Source organism: Artemia franciscana, chromosome 13, assembly GCF_032884065.1.
Source record: "Artemia franciscana chromosome 13, ASM3288406v1, whole genome shotgun sequence".
NCBI classification, from domain to species: Eukaryota; Metazoa; Arthropoda; class Branchiopoda; order Anostraca; family Artemiidae; genus Artemia; species Artemia franciscana.
Window position 1 is genome coordinate 12,473,770 of NC_088875.1, and position 23,651 is coordinate 12,497,420.

Below are 23,651 nucleotides of genomic sequence, written 5' to 3' on the forward strand. Positions count from 1 at the left end.
AAAGAGTCACTTTCTAGACAAACTTTCTATAACTGTCGAAAGAAATCAGCTGACCTTGGTGAGTGAAAACATGATTTTCGTGATTTGATATTAGATGGGAGATCATTCACTTGGCTTAATTCTTAAAAACATGAAAGAAAGCATGTCGGGAAGACAACTCGTCATCTGAAAGCTCGTTTTGCCGAATCTGTTTCTGCAAAAACCCGAAAAACAAGAGCTAAGAGCTCATATGGCACTTGTGACGAGGTCGGAAGAGCCGAGAGCTCATATGGTACGAGGTCGGAAGAGCCAAGAGCTCATTTGGACGAGGTCGGAAGAGCCAAGAGCCAAGAGCTCATTTGGCACTTGTGAGAAGGTCAGAACCTAAAGTTAAACTTTATAGCACAAGATCCTTCTAAATATCAAATTTCATTAAGATCTGGTCACCCTTTCGTAAGTTACAAATACCTCAATTTTCAAAATTACCTCCCCCCTCCCAATTCCACCAAAGAGAGCAGATCCGGTCCAGTTATGTCAGTCACGTATCATAGACAGGTTTCTATTCTTCCCATCCAGTTTCATCCTGATCTCACCGCTTTAAGTATTTTCTAAGATTTCCGGTCCCCCAACTGCCCCCCCCCCAATTACGTTTGATCCGGTTGAGATTTAAAATAAGATATCAGAGTTACGAGGTCCTTCTAAATATGAAGTTTCATGAAGATCCGATCACTCCTTCGTAAGTTAAAAATACGTTATTTTTCTTATTTTTCAGAATTACCCCCCCCCCCCGCAATTGAGCGGATCCGTTCCAATTATGAAAATTACGTATGCAAGACTTTTGCTTATTTTTCCAACCAAGTTTCATCCCAATCCTTCCAATCTAAGGGTTTCCCATCATTTTAGGTCTCCCCACCCCAAACTTCCCCCAATGTCACCAGATCCGGTCAGGATTTAAAATAAGAGCTTTGAGCCACGATATCCTTCTAAAAATCAAATTTCATGGAGATCCAATCACCCATTCGTAAGTTAAAAATACCTCATTTTTTCTAATTTTTCAGAATTAACCCCCCCCCCCCCCAACTACCCAAAAGAGAGCGGATCCGTTCCGTTTATGTCAATCATCTATCTAGGACTTGTGTTTATTTTTCCCACCATGTTTCATCCCGATCCCTCCACTCTAAGTGTTTTCCAAGTTTTAGGTTTCCCCCTCCCAACTCCCCGCCCCCATCACCAGATCCGGTCGGGATTTAAAATAAGAGCTCTAAGACACGATATCCTTCTAAACATCAAATTTCATTGAGATCCGATCACCCGTTCGTAAGTTGAAAATACCTCATTTTTCTAATTTTTAAGACTTACTCCCCCCCCTCCCAACTACCCCAAAGAGAGCAAATAAGTTCCGATTATGTCAATCATGTATCTGGGACTTGCGCTTATTTTTCCCATCAAGTTTCATCCCGATCCCTCTACTCTAAGTGTTTTCCAAGATTTTAGGTTTCCCCCCTCCAACTCCCCCAATGTCATCAGACCCAGTTGGGATTTAAAATAAGAGTTCTGAGACACAATATCATTCCAAACATCAAATTTCATTAAGATCCAATCACCCGCTCATAAGTTAAAAATACTTCATTTTTTCTATTTTTCCGAATTAACCGGCCCCTACTCCCCCCCCCCAGATGGTCAAATCGGGAAAACGACTATTTCTAATTTAATCTGGTCCGGTCCCTGATACGCTTGCCAAATTTCATCGTCCTAGCTTACCTGGAAGTGCCTAAAGTAGCAAAACCGGGACCGACAGACCGACAGACAGACCGACAGACCGACAGACAGACCGACAGAATTGGCGACTGCTATATGTCACTTGGTTAATACCAAGTGCCATAAAAACGAGTGTTGATTTTTTTACCATGTAACCAACTTTCATTCAGCAAATCAGCAGCTTTCGGCAAAACGGACCAGGCTGTATATGATTCGGCAAAACAGTTTTAAAGAATATGCAACTCAGCAGAATAGAAACGCAACATACAGGCAGTTAGACACTTCTTACATCAATGCCAATTAGACCATTCGAAAGAAAATTCTTTTTTACAAGATAGCGTTTGCAACTCAATTTCGACAAAAATCGTTATTTTCGGCAAAACTGCTTTCAGACGACGAACTATTTACCTTGAAAGACACAGATGTACATCTCCCTATTGAGAATTACATTTAAGTCTCAAACTATCAGGGTCAACTATAATATTAACCCTTTTAGCTGAAATTGGCGCCAATTTTTTTGTTTTTTAACTTAAACCATATACGTGTTCTAACCAAAACCATAAGCAGAGATTAGTAGGAAGCAGAATTTGGAAAAAATAATTCAGTTTCATTCATTCCTATTGTAGAATTAAAAGAGGACTACTGTAGGATTAGGAGTGAAACAAACGAAAGGGAAAAAAAGAAAAATGTCAGTTATGACCTTTGGGCAAGATGGTGATCTCTGTCAGTCTGAGTCAAATTGAAAAGAAAATATATTAAAACGGGTGAAACTTTTTAGTGAGACAGTGAATATAAAACAAAAACTTTTTGACATAAAATTAGTAATAAAAAGTCCGAAAATTTTGGCATCGCATCAGGATGCCTTTATCAAAGGGACAAAACATTCGCTTAAACAAAACATATGACAAAAACAACAATTCAAAAAAGAAGAAAGAGAAACTCACATTTAAAGAAAACCCAAAACGGTAAAGCAGCAAAGAACAAACAATGAATCACAAGGCGACATCATACACTCTGTTTAAGCTAGTTTTTTTTTCGTCGGTAAAGGCTTCCGGATGTAAAGCCGAAAAATTTGGACTTTTATTATTGTTTTTGAGATAATAAGTTTTTTTTTTTATTTCAAATCACATATTAAAAAATTCTAACTCTTTTTAACAATTTTTGTTTGAATTGTGAATGGAAAGGCAGTGTGGTATAAGAAATTATTTAGTCTAAGTTAAATGAGCTTGAATTTCTAAAAAGCACTATAGATCCCTCTTTTATCAGTTTCGTACAGTCAGACCACGAAAAGCTTAAAAAATTTTCGATAATATTATATTAAGATAGATATTGTGTATATTTTATTCATTATTAATAATGATAGTTCATTGTATTTAATCTTAATTAAATCAAAATTAGCATTTAATGGTGTCTATATACTTATATTTATGTATGCGGTATAAACTGATAATAATATGATTAAATAATATAACAATATAAAAAGATAATAAAATAAAAGAAAAATAAACAGAAATCATATAATATTTCTTTTTTGTAATACTGTGAATAAAGCAAACACCTTTTATACAAAAGATTTCGAACTCAAATTTTTATAAATAAAAAAAATAGCTAAAATAACATCAGCTAAATTTACATGATCTAGCGAAGGAAAAATATATATACGGACAAAAATTATGAAGGTCAAAACGGTGATGTGTGAATAAACGTTATCGTTTATTCATGCGTCTGATCTCAAACGGTGACGTATGAATTAAGCGTCAAACATGTTTGGACGATACAGATTCTTCATCGCAACAAGTTTACCACCTGCGTCTTTCCATTCGTTGAAATCCAATATACCTACGAATTCCCCTCCCCATTTCTTAATATTCCTGAAAATCTAACCTACCTGAAAATATTTTTTGTTTGAATGTACTCGGAGTTCACAATGGAAATGAATTAATAACACCATGAAGTATGAGAAAAGCAGAATTCTATCGTTTAAAACCATATAGTCAGTAAAAAAAAAGCATTCTTATGTACATATTTCTTCAAAAATTAACAAAAAGTCTTAAATTAATATATTATCAGATCGTCGTGAATCGTACGTCTAGAGGTCCATTCAAAATGAGATTTTACTAATACCGAGATTTACCTAGCGCTAATTTGAGTCAAACAGATTTTCCATAGAACTGTCATTACGTATGATCTGTTTTACCACTGACCTCTTACCTTTAGAAAAACAATTTACCTATGACCACTGTACTGTGGTAACTTTTCGAAAGTCTTATGACCACTAAAATGTGGTAAATAAACTCTTTCCTATACATCTTTTTCTATACGTAGCTAAGGATTGATAATGAAGCTCTCTAATAATCTGGCCATAGCTAAATAAAAAAAAAGTTCAAATAAATTGAACTTCTCTGCTGACTCAAGCTTCCTCAGGGAAATAGCAAAACGTTATTAAGAACTTTTCTAGAACTAGCTAAATATTGATGCTAATCCTATTAGGATTAATCCATTCCCATTAATCCAAAATCCCATTCTGAATAGAGCTTTAGAAGAACCCGAAGTCTTAGATTAAATTCGGCCAGTCCCGATGAGATACGGAGAAATTATGAACTTCGAGACAATATGTGAAAAAAATACAAATGTGCTGCTTATATAATATCACAAAAATCCGAATTACACTATCTTTCAACAGTCATCTCAAGGACTACTTGGCTTTTGAGAAAAATTGCTAGTTTCTCCCTGTACTTTACTGAAACAATGGCTTCAGATAATTGGAAATCTATGTTCGTCAATTTTTGACGGTGGTCATGACAAACTGTACAGGAGAACGTTAAAAAAAATATGTCACGTGGCAAAACGGGCAATCCCCTCGTTTGAACCAGCTTTTATCTTTGTGATAGAATTTTCATCTTTGATTATATGAGATTTCATTTTTGCGATCATGTTCACATATTTGTGTACGTGATATGAAAGGATATTTGGAAATCCCCTTGATGGAACCGAATGAAGGGACTGAATTTTGATGAAAATTACACGCCCAAATCCATCATGTTTTAAAACCCTGTATAGAAGATTTGGCCCACAATCTAAAAAGTACAAAATTTATTTTTAATTTTTCTTACGATGAATAGTTAAAGATATGCTGCTTTTTTCAGTACTGACTAAATGTGTGTGATTGAAGATGCAGTTAAAATAAAATCCAAATCCAAGATACTTACAGACTCCATATTCAACATGGACTTTTGACAAACAGGGCAAGCATAGTGCCCCCCTCTGACTAGAGCATCAAAACAAGTCCTGTGAATAAGATGCCCGCAAGAGGGTATATGCGAAGGGATACGACTTGTATGTATATCTTCCATGCAGATTGGACAATTTCCACGAGACATGTTCTCAATGCACTAAAAAGGGAAAATATAACTCAACTTTTTTTTATTATATTAATAAAAACGAAAACATAGACTATATGGATCTGCTAAGAAATGTCACTTGAAGAAACTTGACACTACCCTCCATGCAATCTTACGAAGAGCTCTTGGTTGCCTGAAGTCAACTTCTGTTGCAGCTACGTTCTGTGAAGTGGGGATCCAGTCTCTTCACTACAGAAGAAAACATATCCTTGCAAGATATTTTGCAAAGAAGCTCAAATAGTTCGTGGTAACGAACTGTAAGTAAGGATCTACCCGGCTCAATAGAACCGAAATTCTAAAAAACGGAACTTTGATACCAGTAGATACATAAAGAGAATCGAATTTTTACGCTGATTTTAAATATATAAGTTTCATCAATCCTACAAGTCATATAATCTTAATGAAAATCACAACATCAGATTCAGCGTAGAGAACCCTACTGTAGCTGGTTCCAAGCTCCTATCTACAAAAATGCGGAATTTTATATTTTTTGCCAGAACAAAGATCATATATTTTTTTCTGGTGGGGGGGGGGGTCGGAGGAGAGGGTTATGTGGGAGGATTTTTCCATTGTGGAAATTTTCATGGGGGAAGAGAATTTCCATTAAGAGGGGGGGGGGCTGGATTTTCCAGCATTATTTAAAAAAAGCAAGTTTTTTTCAACTGAAAGTAAGGAGCAAGATTTAAACTTAAAATGAAAAGAAATTATACGTATATGAGGGGGTTCGTCCCCTCGTCAATGCCTCGCTCTTTACGCTAAGGTGTTAAATCCAAGTTCAACCAGATGGCTCAAAGACAGAAAAAAATACGGTTGTGCAGTGGTTATACTCTCCCAGAGCCTGTCTCTTTCCTACCGTTTACCCCCTAATCTGACAATTTTCTCTGCAGAGCTTATGGCAATTAAGTTTTCCCTCCAAGCCATTTCAAGCCAAACAGAGATCAAACATCAGAAGTGTACTGTCAGCACTGATTCACAGCACTGATTCAGCTTTGATTACCACCAGCAACACCAAGCAAGAAATGTTGCCATTGAGATTGAAGATTACTGGTCCTGAATTCCTATCTTCAATCAGTTCAAAAATTTTGAAGGAAGAAGAGCCTTGCCTTCATTCTTATCATACCTATCTTCTAGATTCATCTTCGTTGAGCGATAGAATAGCAGTCATCAAAAGAAATGCACCTCACATCGTGTATCCTTTCAACTTGCCTCTACCGTCTTAGATGTGGCCATGCAATGACAAAATCAACACTATTCCATTGGAAAATGGTCCCATCCCACAACTGCGACACATGTGGAGTGTTTGAAGACATACGTCGCATCATCTTCAACTGTAGAAAATATGAAAAAGAGAGGGAAATACTAACGAATTGTTGTGAGAAGGCATTTAAGACGTTCACAATACGTTCTTTTCTGGGACATCACTCGTCTCCTCCTTGGGCTAGACGACTTTAGCACGAACCTTTTAGGTAGATTTGTTAAGAATACTGGTTTAGTTCATTCCCTATTAAATCTTTTTTTCTCACCCCTATATTAGTTTATTTTAAACTTATCACATTTACTATTTTATTGTTTTTATATTATCTATACCATATCTGCTTAGATTTTTATATTTGGACGTATGTGACAAGAATGATGTAACTTTTCATTATTTACTTTAATTGCGTTTATTTTACTTATTTTATTATTTATTATTTATTTTATAATTTTTTATATTATTATTTATTTTATAATTGTGTTTATTTTACTTTAATTTAATTAATTTTTATTTTTATTATTTACTTTAATTGTGCTGGAGAAAGCACAGCTGGATTACTGGGATTCTCTTTTTCAACGCAGGCATGTGCTACAGAATAAATAACACATTTTTGTGCATTTTTTTTTACTTTTTTATGACTCAAAGAAAAAATTTCCAGAGAGGGGGAGGTACTTCAAACCCAGTACTCCTCCTTCTCTTTTGGAAAAGTTTGAATAAGACTGGTAATAAGGTATTATTTACCTACTTGTATTGTATTTGTCTTTCAATTGGTGTATGACAAATCACAGTTGGATTACTCTGATTCCTGTTTTTCAACCCAGGCATTTGCAGCAGGTGAATAGCCCCCTACCAGTAGCACAATAAGTGATACATGATCTAGTTCAGTGACTATTGACTGAAGTGACACCCAAGAAAGCTAGTGATTACAGAAGGCACAAAATAATCGAGTGATACGAACGCATATAGCCTATTGGTCGAACGCGTCAACCCCCCCCCCCAAAAAAAAAAAAAAACAACAAAATCTTACCGATAGAGCCTTTCATAAAAGGTGCAATGGATCTGTAAGATTTTTAACTCTGAAATTTTCTTTTGTATTTTTCATTTCAGATACAATTTTTGTAACAATTGGAACAACATTGGCGTATGGAAACAATAAGTTAGACCACTAGACTTTGACTATTCCTTCCAATTTTCAAATTACTCAGGTAAAATTGATTTTCTGTCCAAATGGCGTTCAGTAGAGCATATTAATTGCACTTCCCTCAATAAGTAATTGCAATTAATTACAGTAAGCTATGTTGAACGCGGGATCAATTTCCAGAGCTCAAATGTCAAGTCTTTTGGACTTTTTTTTTGGACGAGTTTTTTTTTGGACTTGGTCCATTTTAATACTGAGCTCTCTGCAAATTGTATGCTGGATACGTACTTTCTAAAAGAATATAAAGTAAAATAAAGCTTACCTGATGATTATCCTCAAGTTTCTTTGGTAGGCACATGTCACATTTCTGACAATGAAAGAATCTTTCCTGACCACCAACTCTACAGATGCCACATCCTAGGCAATGATATTGTTTCTTGTCTTCGTCATCGTATAACTTGCATTCGGCACAGAAATACTAAGAGATATTGAAACTACTTTTAAAATTTTAAAGAAAGAAAACTTTTCATGAAGGGCATTCAAAAAACAATCACTGAAACAGCCCCGAACCACTAGCAAACTAGAGCTAGACTAAAGCAGTTTCAAGCTTAATCAAACTACCAAGATAAAAGTAAAAACTAGTACAGATCAGCTCGAATATGACGTCAAACTTTAAAAAAAAAGAAAACTACCGTGAATAATCGGAGGGGAATAACCAGAGATTTTACATTTTTTTTAGTAATTCCTTACATATCGAAGTAGTTTCGAATGAATTTGTTTTACAAACACACCAAGGTCGTATCTAAGAGGGGGGGGCTACTGGGCTTCATCCCCCCCGCACCAAAAAAATGTCTGCCTCGTAAAAACGTAACAAACACATATAAACACATTTTTGATGCGTTTTTTTAATTTTTAACTCTCCTGAAAAAATACCCTCCCAGAACAAAGATCTTGGATACTCTTTGAAAAACACGTTCAAATTAATCGATATTCTCATAGTTTTAGGTTAACAATACGTATTTGCTCTCATAAGTCCCGGTACGCATAAATTTACCATTAATACGATAAGTTTGTTTCATTATTTATTTTCTTCTTCTTTCCGTTTTGTGCAATATTTACTTTGTAATGGGATTCTTTATGAATAATTGGTTAAAAAATAGTGCATAAGACCATACAACCCGCTACCCCCAGCAGGTCCTGCCCTATGAATGTCGACTCTGCCCGCAACCTGTTGCTTGGCGAGCCGCGTGTGCACGTTCACATGAATGTTAATTAAAACAAACAAGAATAACTAATAGGTCAAATAGAGCCTCATTACAGAACAATAGCCCCACATCTATTCCTAAGAGAGGAATAAGGGCGGAGTTTAAAACTTCGAAGTGCTAGCTTAGGTCATAAGTTTTCGAATTTCCCTGGACTTTCAGGTCAATCTTGGGGGGGCGAGACTAAGAGGGGTAAAACTTTCCTCAAGTAAAGCAAATAATATCCTAAATGATTTCTGAGACCACACTGGCTAATCATGATAAAACATAAAACCGCGAAGAAAGGAAGAGAACAAGGACAATAAAAAGCCAGTGAAAAGGTTAAAAAATTATGCAAATATTTCGGTCAAGACCTCCGCTTGACCGTCCTCAGTGCAGAATAAAACTGATAAAAATATAAACAAATATAAAAACCAAACCTTAAAAAAAAAACACAAAACTAAAATACGATGACCCTTTCTTAGTAGCGGTGAAAGGGTAACTCCAAGGGTAACTTGTTTGGTTGTTTATTCTCCTCTTTCTCTTCCTTTCTTTGCGATTTTAATGTTTTCTAATAATATATTTAATATACAAACACAAAGTAACATCAAAAAGTCACAAAATTTTAAGCTTTTTCAGCTGCTTAATTTGTATGCTTCGTCAATTCGGTGTTGGAACAGTTCAAAGACAAAAATTTTAAGTAAGCATAATTACGGTTTAATAATAAGTGATAGCGTAATAAGCTCCATTAAATTTGCAACACCAAGCCATTCGCAGTTTATTCTGGAAAGAGGTCAAAAGAAAAAGAATAATAAATATACCGACGCAGTATTTCTAGCTATGAAGAGACAAACTGTAAGTGGCGCATTTAAATTGCAAGACGCAGTTTCATTATCAAACTTAACTTTCAATGCAATTATCCGCCAAATTATTCTTGTTTGTAAAACAAACCTTTTGGATCTTAAAGTTAACAGTTTCACCGAGGTGGCTTCAACTTTCAGATATCGCATGCACGAGGTGGCGTGTGCTAAGCGTGACAGCATTGTGCCAAGCTTTGCGGGGACTGCACTATGCGGGGCAGAACCGTGCAGCACATGTGTTGCTCTGAGATGTACACCAGGTGGTGGAAAGTAGGCTGCCCCAATTTTGGAAAGTGCTGCTTGTTTTGAACTTTAAAAATCCCTCTAAATTATCCTTTTCTCTCTATTTGTCAAATAGATATCTTAAGCCCTTTTTTCAGTTACTATGCAAGAATATTTCGGGTGGAGGGCCAATAAAAAATGGAGACATTGTGAGGAACCACTCGCTTCTCGCCAAATGATATACATCTTGGACAGCCACGTGCGCCGCATATTTTCGCCATGTCTGGCACGCTTTTACCACGCTTCGCACAGTGTTCTATTATGCATGGCACACTCCCGTCAATTATTCACAATCGTTTTCCGGCGCTGATTAGGATTTCGGGTATTTCACTCCTTTAAGGATTTTATTATTCATAGAAATCAGTACTAGTTACCGTTATCTTTGATAAGATTATTTATTTTAATTTCTGTTCATTTTGGATTTCAATTATTCTTTAACAGGCATTTCTGGTCGTTTAAAGCGTGAATTATTATAGGACTTTATTTTTGTTCTTAAGTACTAAATGGCTTTTCGCTTTTTTAAAATACTTTTCTTTTCGGAAAGTTTTTTTTTTCCCCGTTCGTTTTTTATTACTGGCTTTATTGTAAGATAATCTGATAAATGTTATTCCGGTTTCCACGTTTTCCGCTTAAGAATTAAAATATTGGCTACTAATTTAAATTCTTAAGTAGCATAAGACAATCTAAACGTTGTCTCTGATTTCATTCAATTATTGTATAAATTTCGTCAAATTTGAAATCAAGGTTGGGAGTGGTTCTCGAGTTCAAAAGTAAATTATAGATAATAAACTCCAGAGAATCCTCGTGGGAGAACGTCCAAAAGATTACATAAGAATAAAAATAGAATAAAAGTATAAATATATTACAGAAGAATTATTCGGCACTCTTTTTTCTGAATCTTAGAGCTCTTTCATTTATGTGAACTTTTCCGTGAACGTTGCAAGGTGCGGTGTGGAAAAATTGTTATTCTGACGACCTGGATGCACTTAGTGTCTTTTGGTTTAGTTCAACATCCCCCTGAATATTCCTTAAAATTTTGAACTCAACAACCGTAAATATACCTGAGATATTGCAGATGAGCCCTTTTGAAAACCAGGATGCAATTATACTCTTTTGATTTGGTTCAATACTAGTAGTAGCAGCAGTAGCAGTTGTAGTAACAATAGTAGTAGCAGTCACAGTCAAAATCCCAGTAATAGTAGTAGTCACAATCACAAGTACGGAACCGGTTTTACATCGATTGGGAACCCGTCCCATCTGAATTGCCTCGTGGCCGTGCCCCACTCTACTTCAAGGTCATAGTCACAAAACAGTTGCGTGCGCAATCGGTAGCAATTCTAGTCCCAAAACAGTCGCCCCGTGGGCCCTGAGCCTCCGGCCGTGGTCGCTGTTGCAGAGTATTGTCCTACACATTTTCGGGAGCTACCGCGTTGATATTGCCCAATTATTTTGGCTCTCAACATGTCAGACCTGGAATTAAACGTGAAATTCGTAGAAGAAGCATGAAGAGTTGTGCAACTATAAACTTTCTCTAAAAACTGTAAAATGCGAGAAATTTTCTATCTGTGCGAGACAGTTCTTTTGCTGCAAAGAACTGACGAAACTAAGCATTCTTTTCTAAGTAAGGATGGACCCAATACTCCGTCTGAACCTTACTCAACATAGTTAACCACACTGCACTACTTAATTCGATAAACACAACTGATCCACAACCACTCGCGTCCGTGGGCGGAGACACGTCTAATTTTGGTAGGAGACACGTCTAATTTTGGTTGTAAACTGGTCATAAACCAGTTGGGCGCTGGGCCTTAGTCCCAATTGCAGTTGCAATAAGTTACAGTCGCAAGTGTAGTGCTCGCAAGTGGTCAAATTTGGAGCTTCAAGTAGTCAGCTCTATGTCGCAATCTTAGTGGCAAGTGTTCGCATGTCACAAGTAGTCGTAGTCGCCTTAGCCTTTTCGGCACCTCTCAAACATGTCCACCTTTCTCAACAACAAACCAGCAATGTAACCAAGGGCAACTTGCATTACTTACAGTCTTTGCCCCAGGGGCAATGAAGGACCATGTCATTTCGGAGGCATAGTTGTTGACCTAATGTGACCATCTCAAAATTTGTTCAGATGTCTTTGAGGAAGGGCATTTTAAAAGGACGCGAGGGAGGTGGGGGGGGGGTCTGGATGCCTTTCTGATCCCTTTTGACTCTGAAAAAAGACACAAAAAAATTTCGATTTCCAATCAAAAGAGTCCTCTCCATAGTTTATACGGCCAACTCGTCCATATAAAGGGGCTCTAAAGGGGAAAAATGATATACTGAAGCCTTATAGGCAACGCTAGAGCTCTATTTATAACAACTAAATTGTTAGGATGCAATTTAGATTTTAAGCTAAATTTCAGCATTCAGTTAATATATCTGACATGTCGCAGTTTTAAGCCATAATATTTTAGTCATGGGTGTACATCATCTGAAGGTTTTAAATTTTTAGCCTTTAAAAATTACAAAAAGCACAAGACAAAAATGTTGGCCTTTCCTGCTGGTAAACGAGCATCTAGAGAAATGATGGGTGAACCCTATTAAACTTACTGTATGTTGGTCTTTTTAATCTTCGTGTAACATGTTCCATGCTTTTTTTGTTTCATTCATTATTCTTCAATCGATCGTCAATTTTGTCATGTCTAGTTTTACTCAGTGTTCAATGAATAATCTTTTAAAAGAGAAACAAGAAGTTGCATTTATAATTCTTATTTTTACACTATAATGCTAGTTCATCACCTGCTCTTAACAGGGTTAATAGTGCTTAATATATACATACCTAATTGGTACTTATCGGTTATTGGTAACACACCCAGGAACTGAAGTTAGGTTAATCCTAATGAAATAAAACAAAACATGATGATAAAATAATACTTTAAAAGAAAATTATGGAAAGCCAACTTAACCTAACCTAGATAACCACACCCCCTAATGTGCAAATATATAGCCCTAATTATTGAAGTCCAATGCATTCTGTCTCAATCCAGTGCATTGTATCATGTCACTTGTTTTTGTAGCTATGAAATCGGTTTTCTGAGATGTAACCTATGCGTAATCCTTGAATGTGATTCCAATAAAACGACAAGTACCTTCTAATTGTCTATTTTGGTTAACATCAAGTCCTTGCACCAGGCTTGGCAAACATCCGCCATCCCTGGCACAATTCAGCCACTCGTGACACAGTTCTGTCATGGTTCGCTTAACTGAGCCCTCGTATAACTGAACTCTCGTACATCTCAACCACCGTACTTACATTGGGTAAAACATAAGTTGGAATCTTTACATGTTCAACCTTGTTGGAATTGTTTGCTTTCTAATCGAAAATCGGACGTCGCAAACTCTTGAAGCAAGATTTATTTCTCATTTTTATGTCTTTTAATGGGGGATTCCTTCGCCCTGTCACTATCTACGGATCTAGACATTTAACCCCCCCCCCTCTCCCACTGAAAATCCTCCCCTGAAAAATACCCCTTCGCGGAAAATATTATGTTCCAAATTTGGGTATTTGAGTTGGGTTATTTTTTTAGTTAGGTTAGAAGTGCTAAGGAAAGTGGAAAAGAGAAATTTGTGCGTAACTCTTGCCCCCTCCCCTCCACGTAAAAATGTTCTTCTCATGAAGAATCCTCCAGAAACCCCCTCCCTCCTCCAGAAAAGCCCCAAGTGAAAAAGGTCCGTATGTTTCCCAATAACAAATATTATCTGCAAGCGATGGACAAATTGCAAAATTTAAAAAGGTACCTAAACTTCTGCAATGGGCTCTGATAGTTTTGTAGCTAGAGGGAGAGGTACCTAAACTTCTGCAATGGGGCTCTGATAGTTTTGTAGCTAGGGGGCGCATTTTAATGCCAAAACTTCTCAGCTCTCATTGAGCCTTCAGATAAATACGAAATTAGCTATAAGGGAGAGACGAGAGGAGAATGGAGGTAGAAATTGTTTCATAATCCCCACGGAGTTCTAGTTTTTTTTTATAAGTCGAAAGTAATTGGATACCAACCAACTGCAAGGGAAATTTTTCACGGGCAGATATCTTCCACTGAGAGTATTTTCCTTGGGGTGGTTTTCCCCAGGGTATTTTCTGTAGAGGGCTTTTTTCCCGAGAGGGGGGGTCGCCCTCCAATCACTTTTGACTTTTAAAAAAGGTACTAAGACTTTGAATTTCCAATCGAAGAATAAAATGTGGTTAATAAAAATTATTAACAAAACCCCCACAGTCCACGGGGCAAGAGCTGTAGGTTACTGCAAGTTGCCCATTTTTGAAATTTAAGGTGTTTATAGAAGGGATGGTCGTACAAACTTTGCGGAAGGCTTATTTGATTAGAAATTGAAATTTTAAGTTCAATTTTGAAGAATCAAGGGTAATCAGCATCTCCCTCTTAACCGCACCCCCCCCCCTCAATGCAACTGATCAAAAATATAAAAAGAAATTGTTTGCTCAAAACAGTCTAAAGGTCAAACAGCCATGCCTTTGGGGTCAACAATCCCACCAGCAGCTTCTTGGGGCAAGGAATGTAAGTTAAGCTAGTTACTTATTGTTAACACATAAGGTTTTTATGGAAAAGATTTTTGTATGAACTTGGTAGGGAGGGTGATCATTCGATTAGAAATAAAAAGTTCCAGTGCACTTTTAAGAGTCAAAAGTGATCAGAGGGATTCCACCCCCACCCTCCTTTTTTCCCCAATTACATCCGATGGATAATTTTGAGATGGTCATTTCATTTGAAACAATTCAAAGATTAAATAACTATGCCTCCATGGTTTACAACCCTTAGCCGGATCGGATCTTCTTTACTTTGCAAAAATAAAACGAAACTTTTTTCATGACTTTAAAAAACAAACAATTCCAACAAGGTTGAACACGTAAAGATTCTAACTAGTGTTTTACCCAATGACATTGCCACATATTTTTAGAATACTGAAAAACTTGAGTTCAGTGGTTCAGTTACACAGGGGTTTAGTTAAATGTGGTTCAGTGATCGGGTGGTTCAATGGCACGGGGATCTGGTTATACAGGAGATTAGTTGCACGGTGATTCAGTTACAAGGGTTCAGTTACACGCACGCCGTTTTCCACATTTCCAACACGTTTGGAACGTTCCACCTGGTGTACATGATTTCGGAGTGAGCGACCCCACTTGGCAATGAAAGAAAAATTTAAGAAATTATAAATAATTATAGTATCTCAAGATTTCAAGGGGGGCCAAGGCTCCTCATCCTCTTGCATATGTGCATATTTTTCTTGTACAAGTATACACCCCACTAATTACTTTCCCATCCAACAAAATTTTACAGGAAATAGTTCTTCCGCAAATATTCATTTACAACGAAGACGCAATTTTCAACGTAAACATCATGCGTCAATTTGATAATGTTGCGCACTTGAAACCGCCTTAAAATAAAATTCAGAGTTACGTCAGACGCTTAAACTGACACAATCAACAACTGGTTTTATTGTATGCCACCCCAATTGCTTGAATTACTAAGTAGTTATGAACAATATAGGCAAATTAATCTAGAATAAACTGTGTTGTGGCATATTTGTCGGACGTTCAACCCGCCAAGATAAAGAAGATAAATAGTGTAATTGAATTTTAATGGCCCAAGGTGATCATGTAAAAGCTTTGGCAGGTATGGGGTTGTATTAATTAAAATAAAATAATGAAAAGGGAAATTTCATCGCATCCTACCTAGCAGAGCCGTTCCTAGGGGGGGAGGGGGTAACTGGGGTAGCTGCCCCAGGTGCCGTGGCTGGGGAATTGTCCACTTTGATCCAGTTTTCTAGTTTGATTCAGATTCTTCGCTTATATTTGAGTCAGAGAGGGCGCTGTAATTAATTCTTACCTCTGCTCCTGCTCTGAACAGCTCTGCTCCCTAACATAATTTCCCCCAAATGACAAAATACTCTGGAATGTGAAGTAACGAGTTTTCACCGGAGCAACAAAATACAATAGTTACTCAATATTTCCGGTTTTATTACTTGCCCGTGCCCGATGTTTTCCTACTGAAATTAGCTTCCTTCATCAAAGAAACCAAAAACGCACTAATTAAAGAAACATTTCTTCATTTTCCGAAAGGGTGGCTCATTACAGCAATTCTATGGAGGGAATTGTCACCATAAACAGGCAGAGCACCAATGATAAAACATGACAAAATTGCGGGGCGAAGATGCACGCAGAATAAGGATTTCAGGCCCCTGCTGACCCCAAAAAGATCCGAGGTTATCGCAATTATCCTGCCATTTCTTATATTCTTTTTTTTATGATTTGACTATTTTTGTGTTCCCTCTAAAATAAATAATCTGGTATTTGGCTGAATCGGGGTTGTGTAATTAGATATCTTATTCTGTTCAAATGATTTGAACTAACTGCACGCCTATTAGCTAGAGCGTAATTACCTGACGACCCTTGAGGTGATTACGCTATTTGCTATTAATCATTGTAAACTTTGAAAGTAGGTTAGATTCATAATAAAAGTCTCAAGTTCTGTCAAATGCCCCATGCCCACCCCAAGATTTGGCCCAAATGGCGCCTCTGTAGGCAATCATTCTCTTACAAGCTATTCTGCAGATGTCATTTAAAGAGGGCATTAAGATTGCAACACCCTCTCCCGAAAAAGAATATTTGCGCCTAAATATTCTTTATTAGGTAATAAGAGTATCCAGTAAAATCCTCTGATACGCCCCCTTTTGCAGGAATAACTGCTTCTCAAGAACAGTAATGTACTTTTTTTTTAGCTTTGGAAATTTCCTAAAATTAGTCTTTCGCAGCATTGCCGAGGCGGTACAACTCTACTGCTTTTGGTACGATTTAGAGGTCTTGGTATATGTGGTACATTGTCTTGGGCCGTTGGCATTGTGGCCAAATTTTCAAAACTCCCCAAGTCACATCTTGGGGATTTAAGCAAAGAAAGGGAACATTAAAAAAGGGAGATTTTTTAAACATGACGCAAAAGTAAATCTGAGAGTCTTAAACAAATCATTACATGAGAAACAGTGCTCAAAGTTGGTTTCTGAGAGAAGATGGATATATTGATGAAAAAAAGGTTACTTGTAGTAAATTGTCTGTGAAGTGGAAATTGACGTAGTATAATAAAATTGTCTTACAAAGAATCTCTAAGCACAATCTGGTTAGAAACCCGGTACGATAAAATTTTATCCAAAGCGTTGGCAACGCTGGTCATTAGTTGATGGTAGTTACCTTAGTAACGAACTTACCATACTAGCAAAATGTACAGGCAGCAAATAAAAGGGGAATAAATGTTAACCAGAAAATACTCAAGGAAATCCACAACAGTAGCGACGCTAATTGAAATATACCAAAATCTGATGAAAATATAATACTTTAGTAACCAAATTATGGACACTACAGCACAGAATTATGGAAAGCAGACCGTCCAAAACGCACCAAATGAAGCTTTTCCTCAAGTGCTCAGTTCTTGGCACGACCTCTCAAGATAATTGGACTCAATGGTATACCTTTATGTGTGTTTTTTTGCAGGGCGAAAAAAGCATGGGAAAGCTTGTCTAAAGGAGTGGGATTCATCTACTTCTAGAAAGCAACAATATAACGCTACATCAAACCTTTCACAAAGAAGTCAGAACAAAGATATGAATTAGAGTGCAGTCTACACTATTTGCTCTGTTTTGATGAAATTAGAACAGTAGCCTATTTAATTTTATCTTACTTTCTTCTCTAGTTATTTAAAAATAGACATTTAATTATATTTTATGGAAATATTTCCATAATATCAGGCATATACACATAAAGTCATTTTTGGTACGAGGGAGGCGGGAAAGTTCGTCAAACCCCAGGAAAAACACTAAGAACTATTATGGTGACTGAGCGTTAGAGTGAAAAACTACTTAGCAAAATTGACAAGCATTTCATTGAAAATCCTTTTCCACCACTCGCTCACATATTTGGGCCAGTAAACTGCTATATTTAAAATAGACTACCCTTTCCTTGACATGTTACTCCATTTAGCTCTTATTTGAACAAGTATGACAAGCAAAAATAGAGGAAGTAAAAGTTACCTTGCCAAAAAGGAGTCTGCATTAATGATTAATGATTTATGATTAAGAATTAATGATTCAGGAACAATAATTTTAAAATTAGAGTGGTATAGGCTGACTCTGCAATGGACTGACTTTACTCACATATATACTGACGGATCTGATTCAGGAACAATAATTTTAAAATTAGAGTGGTATAGGCGGAATATTCCGGAAGTTTTTCTTCGAAAAAAACCAACACCAGTAGATACCGCATCCACATTTTCAACATTGATGAGACTTAGCTTCCTACACCCCTCTTCACATTTGTTTCCATCCCATGATGATTTTCAAGAACATACTAAGTCTATCTTTATGAAACAAAATTGCTGGTTATGTCCATTGGTATGCCAACATAACTTTAATATCCACAAGAACGTTCAGATACAGATATTGTATTTAAATATACTCGATTTTATATATTCAAAAACAAAGCCCCACACCCCTTTTCTACCATGAGTCGGCTTTACTCATATTGCGAGAAAACATAATGTTTAAATTGTTCTTGATAACAAAGCCTCGTTATTTTTTTAACGACTATACGCGCTTTATTGATTCATGCGGGTGGTGTATTATCAACCGGGATGATGGAATACCTTTTCTATAAAACAGATCCCTGCAACCCCCAAGTACAAAAAATTGAGTGTCTTGGTTTAGAACAAGAACATTAAGAATGTGAATAATCTTTACGATGTTAGGTATAAGCTGTACATTTTCTGAATTTCATTAATGCCCTGAGTAAGAATATGATCGTGTTTGCTTCACTGCTTGTTTGTTAAATTTTTACTCCCTTGTGAAAAAAAGGGGTCAAGTTGCGATTAAAAAAATAGAAAGGTAGAAACAATTGATTGATTGATTGAAAGGTAGAAAACAAAAAAATAGAAACAATTCATTTGCCAGTAGAATTAATTTGAAGAATCCATTGCCTTTATTCTATGGTTTTAACATTTAAAATCAAGCTAAAATATATACATAAACTATAAAATACAGCTCAACTATTCAAGCTAGGAACTTGAAACCACCAAAGTGGATTGACTATTAGATCTATACTATAAATAAGTGTGTTATAATGATTACCCCATAGATCAATTAGCGACAATGATCTATTAAAGAATTATTTTATGTTCTCTGGATGACTAATCAGAAGATTCAGCGTCTTAATCTAGAGCAAAAACAATTCAAATGGTATTTGACTAATGAAAGTTTAGGACACTGGAAAATGGTGTAAGGTTGCCATAGATTTTGACCACTAGAAAACGCATAAAAATCACTCTAATAAAGGACTCTGAATACAATGGTGCCAATTAGGGAGGGGGGAGGAGGTATTCTCTCCAAGATCCTGAAAATACCTTTTCTTTGGTGAATTCTCATTTAAATGTCTTCTTGGGGATTTTTGTCAAAAAACGACAAATTCGGCTACGCCCTAGATTTTTTTAAATACTTTTTGCCCAATTTCCTCCCCCAAATTTCCCTACAAAATACAGCTCAACTATTCGAACTAGGAACTCGAGAGTAGAACTTAGAACTTCCGGCTACTAGAGAACACACAAAAATCACCCTAATCAAAGACTATATATACACTGGCGTCCATTTGGGGGGGGGGGGGCTTTCCCTCCTAGATCTTGAAAATCCCTTTTCTTTAGTGAATTTTCATTGCAAATGCCTTCTTGGGAATTTTAGTCAAAAAAAAGACGAATTTACCTACACCATATATTATTTAAAAATACATCTTGCCCCATTTCTTCGCCTAAATTCCATGAATTGACGCTTCTGAATGAATACGCAAATAAAAAACATAACAAAAAAAGATAAATCATAGAACTTCTTGGTATTGTGCAGATCAGACAAGCCCTGCATGCGATTTTCAGACATTCAGTGGATGAACAATCGACTGATCAGGAGACCCAAACTACTTTTAAAGGATCCTAGAGTATTATTTTCAAGAAAAGGTTTTCTTGATTTTTCTTTTATTAAAATTTCCCTAATTACTGAAACTTACATTATACTAAAAAATTGAGGTATAAAAAATACTTTCAAGATATTTCACCACCCATGCATCCTTCGAAAAAATAATCTGATACCACATCGAGATATTGTTTTGAAAAACTCCATACACTTTTTCTTCCATGTAAACAGCAAAGATTACTCGTGCTTTTTGAGGCAAATACTAGTTGTTGTAGTCGGAAATCTCGTAAGTTTGGTAAATAAAATACAATACTCTATCATATTATTAGCTGCTATTTACCTTGATAATTACACGTGTCTGTGATATACCTCTCCTATGAAATCTTAAAGAGGACGGACAAAACTGGAAATATATTTCAAATTTTTAAATCTTACTCATAACTAGTTGTTTGCACAATCAAAGTTTTGCTAGCCATTCAAGATACGACCAGTTAAGAAATCATTCTTTTCAGACACCTTTCAATAAAATAACTTCGAATATTACCTCAGGGTTCAATGTGCGAGTTCCATATAGGTCTTGCTACAGTATAGGCACTCATCTCGTGTTATACTTCTTTTAGAGTGCCCATTATTTCCCTGTCAGGCCTGATGCAAGAGAGGCATAGTAGGGGGGAAATCCCTGAAACTCACTACCGTTTATAATTTTAAAAAAGGCGATTTAACCCATTTTGGAAAAAAAAACAACAGAAATTTGGCAGCTTTTTGACAGCCAAATTAGAAATAGAACGCTGGTCAAAAACTATATTTTGCTGCCCTAGAAATCACCCAAACATGGCACGACTTTGATAATTTGTTTCTATTCCTTCCTATAGTTCGTCTATTTTATCAAAAGATTTATAACATGAATAGATATTAGATATAAAAGGAAAAATTGCAATACGTGAGTCGATAAATCACCTTGGGCAACCTATGATGGTATCATGGCAGAAAAGGTACAAGAAGCCGTCTGTAGGCAATTATAAATTACGGTTTCTCACGAATTTGACAAATTTTGGACCTTTGCCCGATATTTTAATTTAAAAAAAAAATGACTTGGTTCGTCTTCACATGAAATTTTCATTTCCTTAAATAAATTTTTCGAATTTTCATCAAACCTAGTAACTTCAAATTCCGCTAGCTCAGAGTTTGTCTTAATCGAATTGAATTTCGAGTACGTTCAAAACATTCTTCAATTTAAGAGATGGGTCATAATCCCCATTTGTCAAAAATACCACGACATACTATGAACTTCCAGAGACGTGTGATCATTGGCTTAGTTTTTATTAACTGTCTAGCAATAGAATTTTATAATAATTCCCATTTTTCTATCTGGATAAGATGCTTCTTATCGTAGGAACGGAAACATGCTAATTAATTGCACACATTATTGAAAGAACAAAGCTCTGTTAAGAAACAAAATGATACATACGAATTCCACTATCGAATAAACTAAAATAGTTTGTTGACAAGAATACACAGCAACATACTAATCTACAAAGGATTATACATTAAGATTATAAAATGAGGCAGTTGAATTTTCGTTCACTGGATAAAATAAACACCGACCTGAAAACGTTCAAAAAAAAAAGCACAATAAAATAACACAACACTGGGGAAAGATAATGACGAGTCAATTTTGATTCCACGCACTGAAATTTGGTCGCATTTTTTAAGGCGAAAAATGTGGTGCCAAAATTTTCATAAACTCCTTGATATATATTTAATTCAGACAATCGAGTTTCTATTAATTCCAAGGCATAAATCGTCACTTATCACGCCTAAAGGCTATATGACGTCTTCACAGTTCTGAGAAAATTCCCAAAAACTAGTGCCAAGCTCACATTAACGAGAGAATCAGAAGGGCAGTGTAGATTATGAGGGTCAAAGGGTTGTTGAACATATAGTTACCCTGCTACTCCTTACCACCGCACTGCCGCTTTACGTAAGTGAAAACTGGTGTGAGCGTCGACAAAAAAAATTAATTAACACCATTTAGCGTTTGGCGTTTCTTGGAATTTTTCAGTACAATAAAAAGTTAAAATCATTCTAGGTACTGCAGTTGGCATAATTACTGTAGTAATAAGTATCTGATCTTGGGTTTTTGAAAGAAACACAACTAAGAAGCTTGAAAAAAATATAGTAAAAAATGCTAGATGGCTTAGGGATTTTTAAAGACACAGGCCCCAGTTTCTACTCTTACAAGTTGCTCGTACTTTTTGGTCTGGCCTTTGGGAACAGCTTAGAGAATAATTTTTGCCAATTATTTCAGTAGTATAGAAATTTGCCCTTAAATCTTAACACTGATAACATTTACGGAATCAAAAGTCTGGTCTTTACTGGCAAATTTTGTCAGGGGGAAAGAGTGCACAGCTTCAAAATAGGTCTGAGTCTAAAGATCCAAGTTTAAAAATTTTTTATATTTTTGAGTAAGATTTTCATGGGAGGGGGGAGGTAGAAGCTTCTTAAAGGGGGGAGAATATTCCCTTTTCCGTGTAATTATATCGCTAGGAAAACCGATTTTCAACTTCATAGGTATACGGATGCAAGCTTAAAGAGTAGGAAGCCAACTTCATAATAAGACAAGGTCACACATAAACACTAAAATAACGTGTATCTAACTGTCACCGGTTTCTTCAGATGAATTGACACTACCATCACTGGTTTCAACCACTGGTTCACTATTGGCTCTCCCACGTCCATGTGATACACGAATCACTTCCCCAAAGCCTGTCCCACGTCGAGTGGCTACTTCTGGAGGCTCAGCTGGAACAAGAAAAGCGAAAATTAAAATCCAATATTAAGAATTTTTGAAACGCATTTTCGAAAATACAGCTTTTAAAGTTTATGTGCGTACCATAGTACGGTAGGGCGGTATCTTGTACAGCTTTAAAGAATACATAGAAAATCTATACAAAGCCCGTTTAAATGCTGTGTTTATTTTCAGTAAATTTCGAGAATAAATGTGAAGATGTTTATTGGGTGGCCGTTAACTAAATCTGGAAAGTAAATTAATACAAGCAAATTCTTCCGAATGTGGAAGAATTCCGAATGTGGAAGAATCCAAACCCTATTGGAACTGCCATTGTTTTTTCTTTATCTAAATTAAAACATGGTTTTTAAACATTTTGGTTTTGAGAATTTATGTTATCTACGTAAACAGAATAACTGTAAACAGGAAAGTACTAATAAATGGAGGGGCTCGACGCTCCTTGGTGGGGCGTATATTCGAAAAAAATTGGGAAATTATGTGGAAAATGTAAGAATAATATTCAGTATTTTTGTTTTTATTTCTGCGGTTGGGGGGGGGGAGTAACATGAAAACCCTACCAAAAGCGACTGAAGCAGGATTAATCTTCCTCACAATTAACTAACTAACAGATACAGGATTCCTACAGTGTAGGAGTTATCGTCACCTAAAAAAATTCCGTCGACTTTTGATAAACACAGTTCCACTTATAATCTAACAAGATTCGTGATATAATATACCCCTGCAAAGGCGCATAATACAAATCTTGAAACATTACATTTTCTATACTAACAATATTACTAAATGTACATCTAATTTTCAATCGTCCCAAATTGACCACGAGAACCCGAAAACTTGCTAATACCTGAGGATAGCTTATTAATGACTGATGATACGAACGTTCGTCATATAGTGCCCTTAGAATGGTAGCCCGTCAGTGCCTTTAAAAATACCTATTACAATAAATATAG

At 36.2% G+C, this 23,651-nt stretch overlaps 2 protein-coding genes across 2 annotated transcripts in view; both read right to left on the minus strand.

Annotated features, from left to right (window-relative positions):
* Window positions 1–17,987, minus strand: part of LOC136034532 (RING finger and CHY zinc finger domain-containing protein 1-like) — a 33,542-nt gene extending 15,555 nt beyond the window's left edge. Inside the window, exons 1-3 of the mRNA XM_065715762.1 lie at window positions 17,973–17,987; window positions 7,854–8,009; window positions 4,947–5,129 (exon numbers count right to left, since the gene is read on the minus strand). Of these exons, the coding sequence (XP_065571834.1) occupies window positions 4,947–5,129; window positions 7,854–7,889 (219 nt within the window). The 5' untranslated portion in view covers window positions 7,890–8,009; window positions 17,973–17,987. The remainder of the gene's footprint in view (window positions 1–4,946; window positions 5,130–7,853; window positions 8,010–17,972) is intronic.
* A 1,716-nt stretch (window positions 17,988–19,703) lies between these two features.
* Window positions 19,704–23,651, minus strand: part of LOC136034533 (RING finger and CHY zinc finger domain-containing protein 1-like) — a 32,230-nt gene continuing 28,282 nt past the window's right edge. The window contains exon 7 of the mRNA XM_065715763.1: window positions 19,704–22,697. Coding sequence (XP_065571835.1) covers window positions 22,549–22,697 — 149 coding nt within the window. The 3' untranslated portion in view covers window positions 19,704–22,548. The remainder of the gene's footprint in view (window positions 22,698–23,651) is intronic.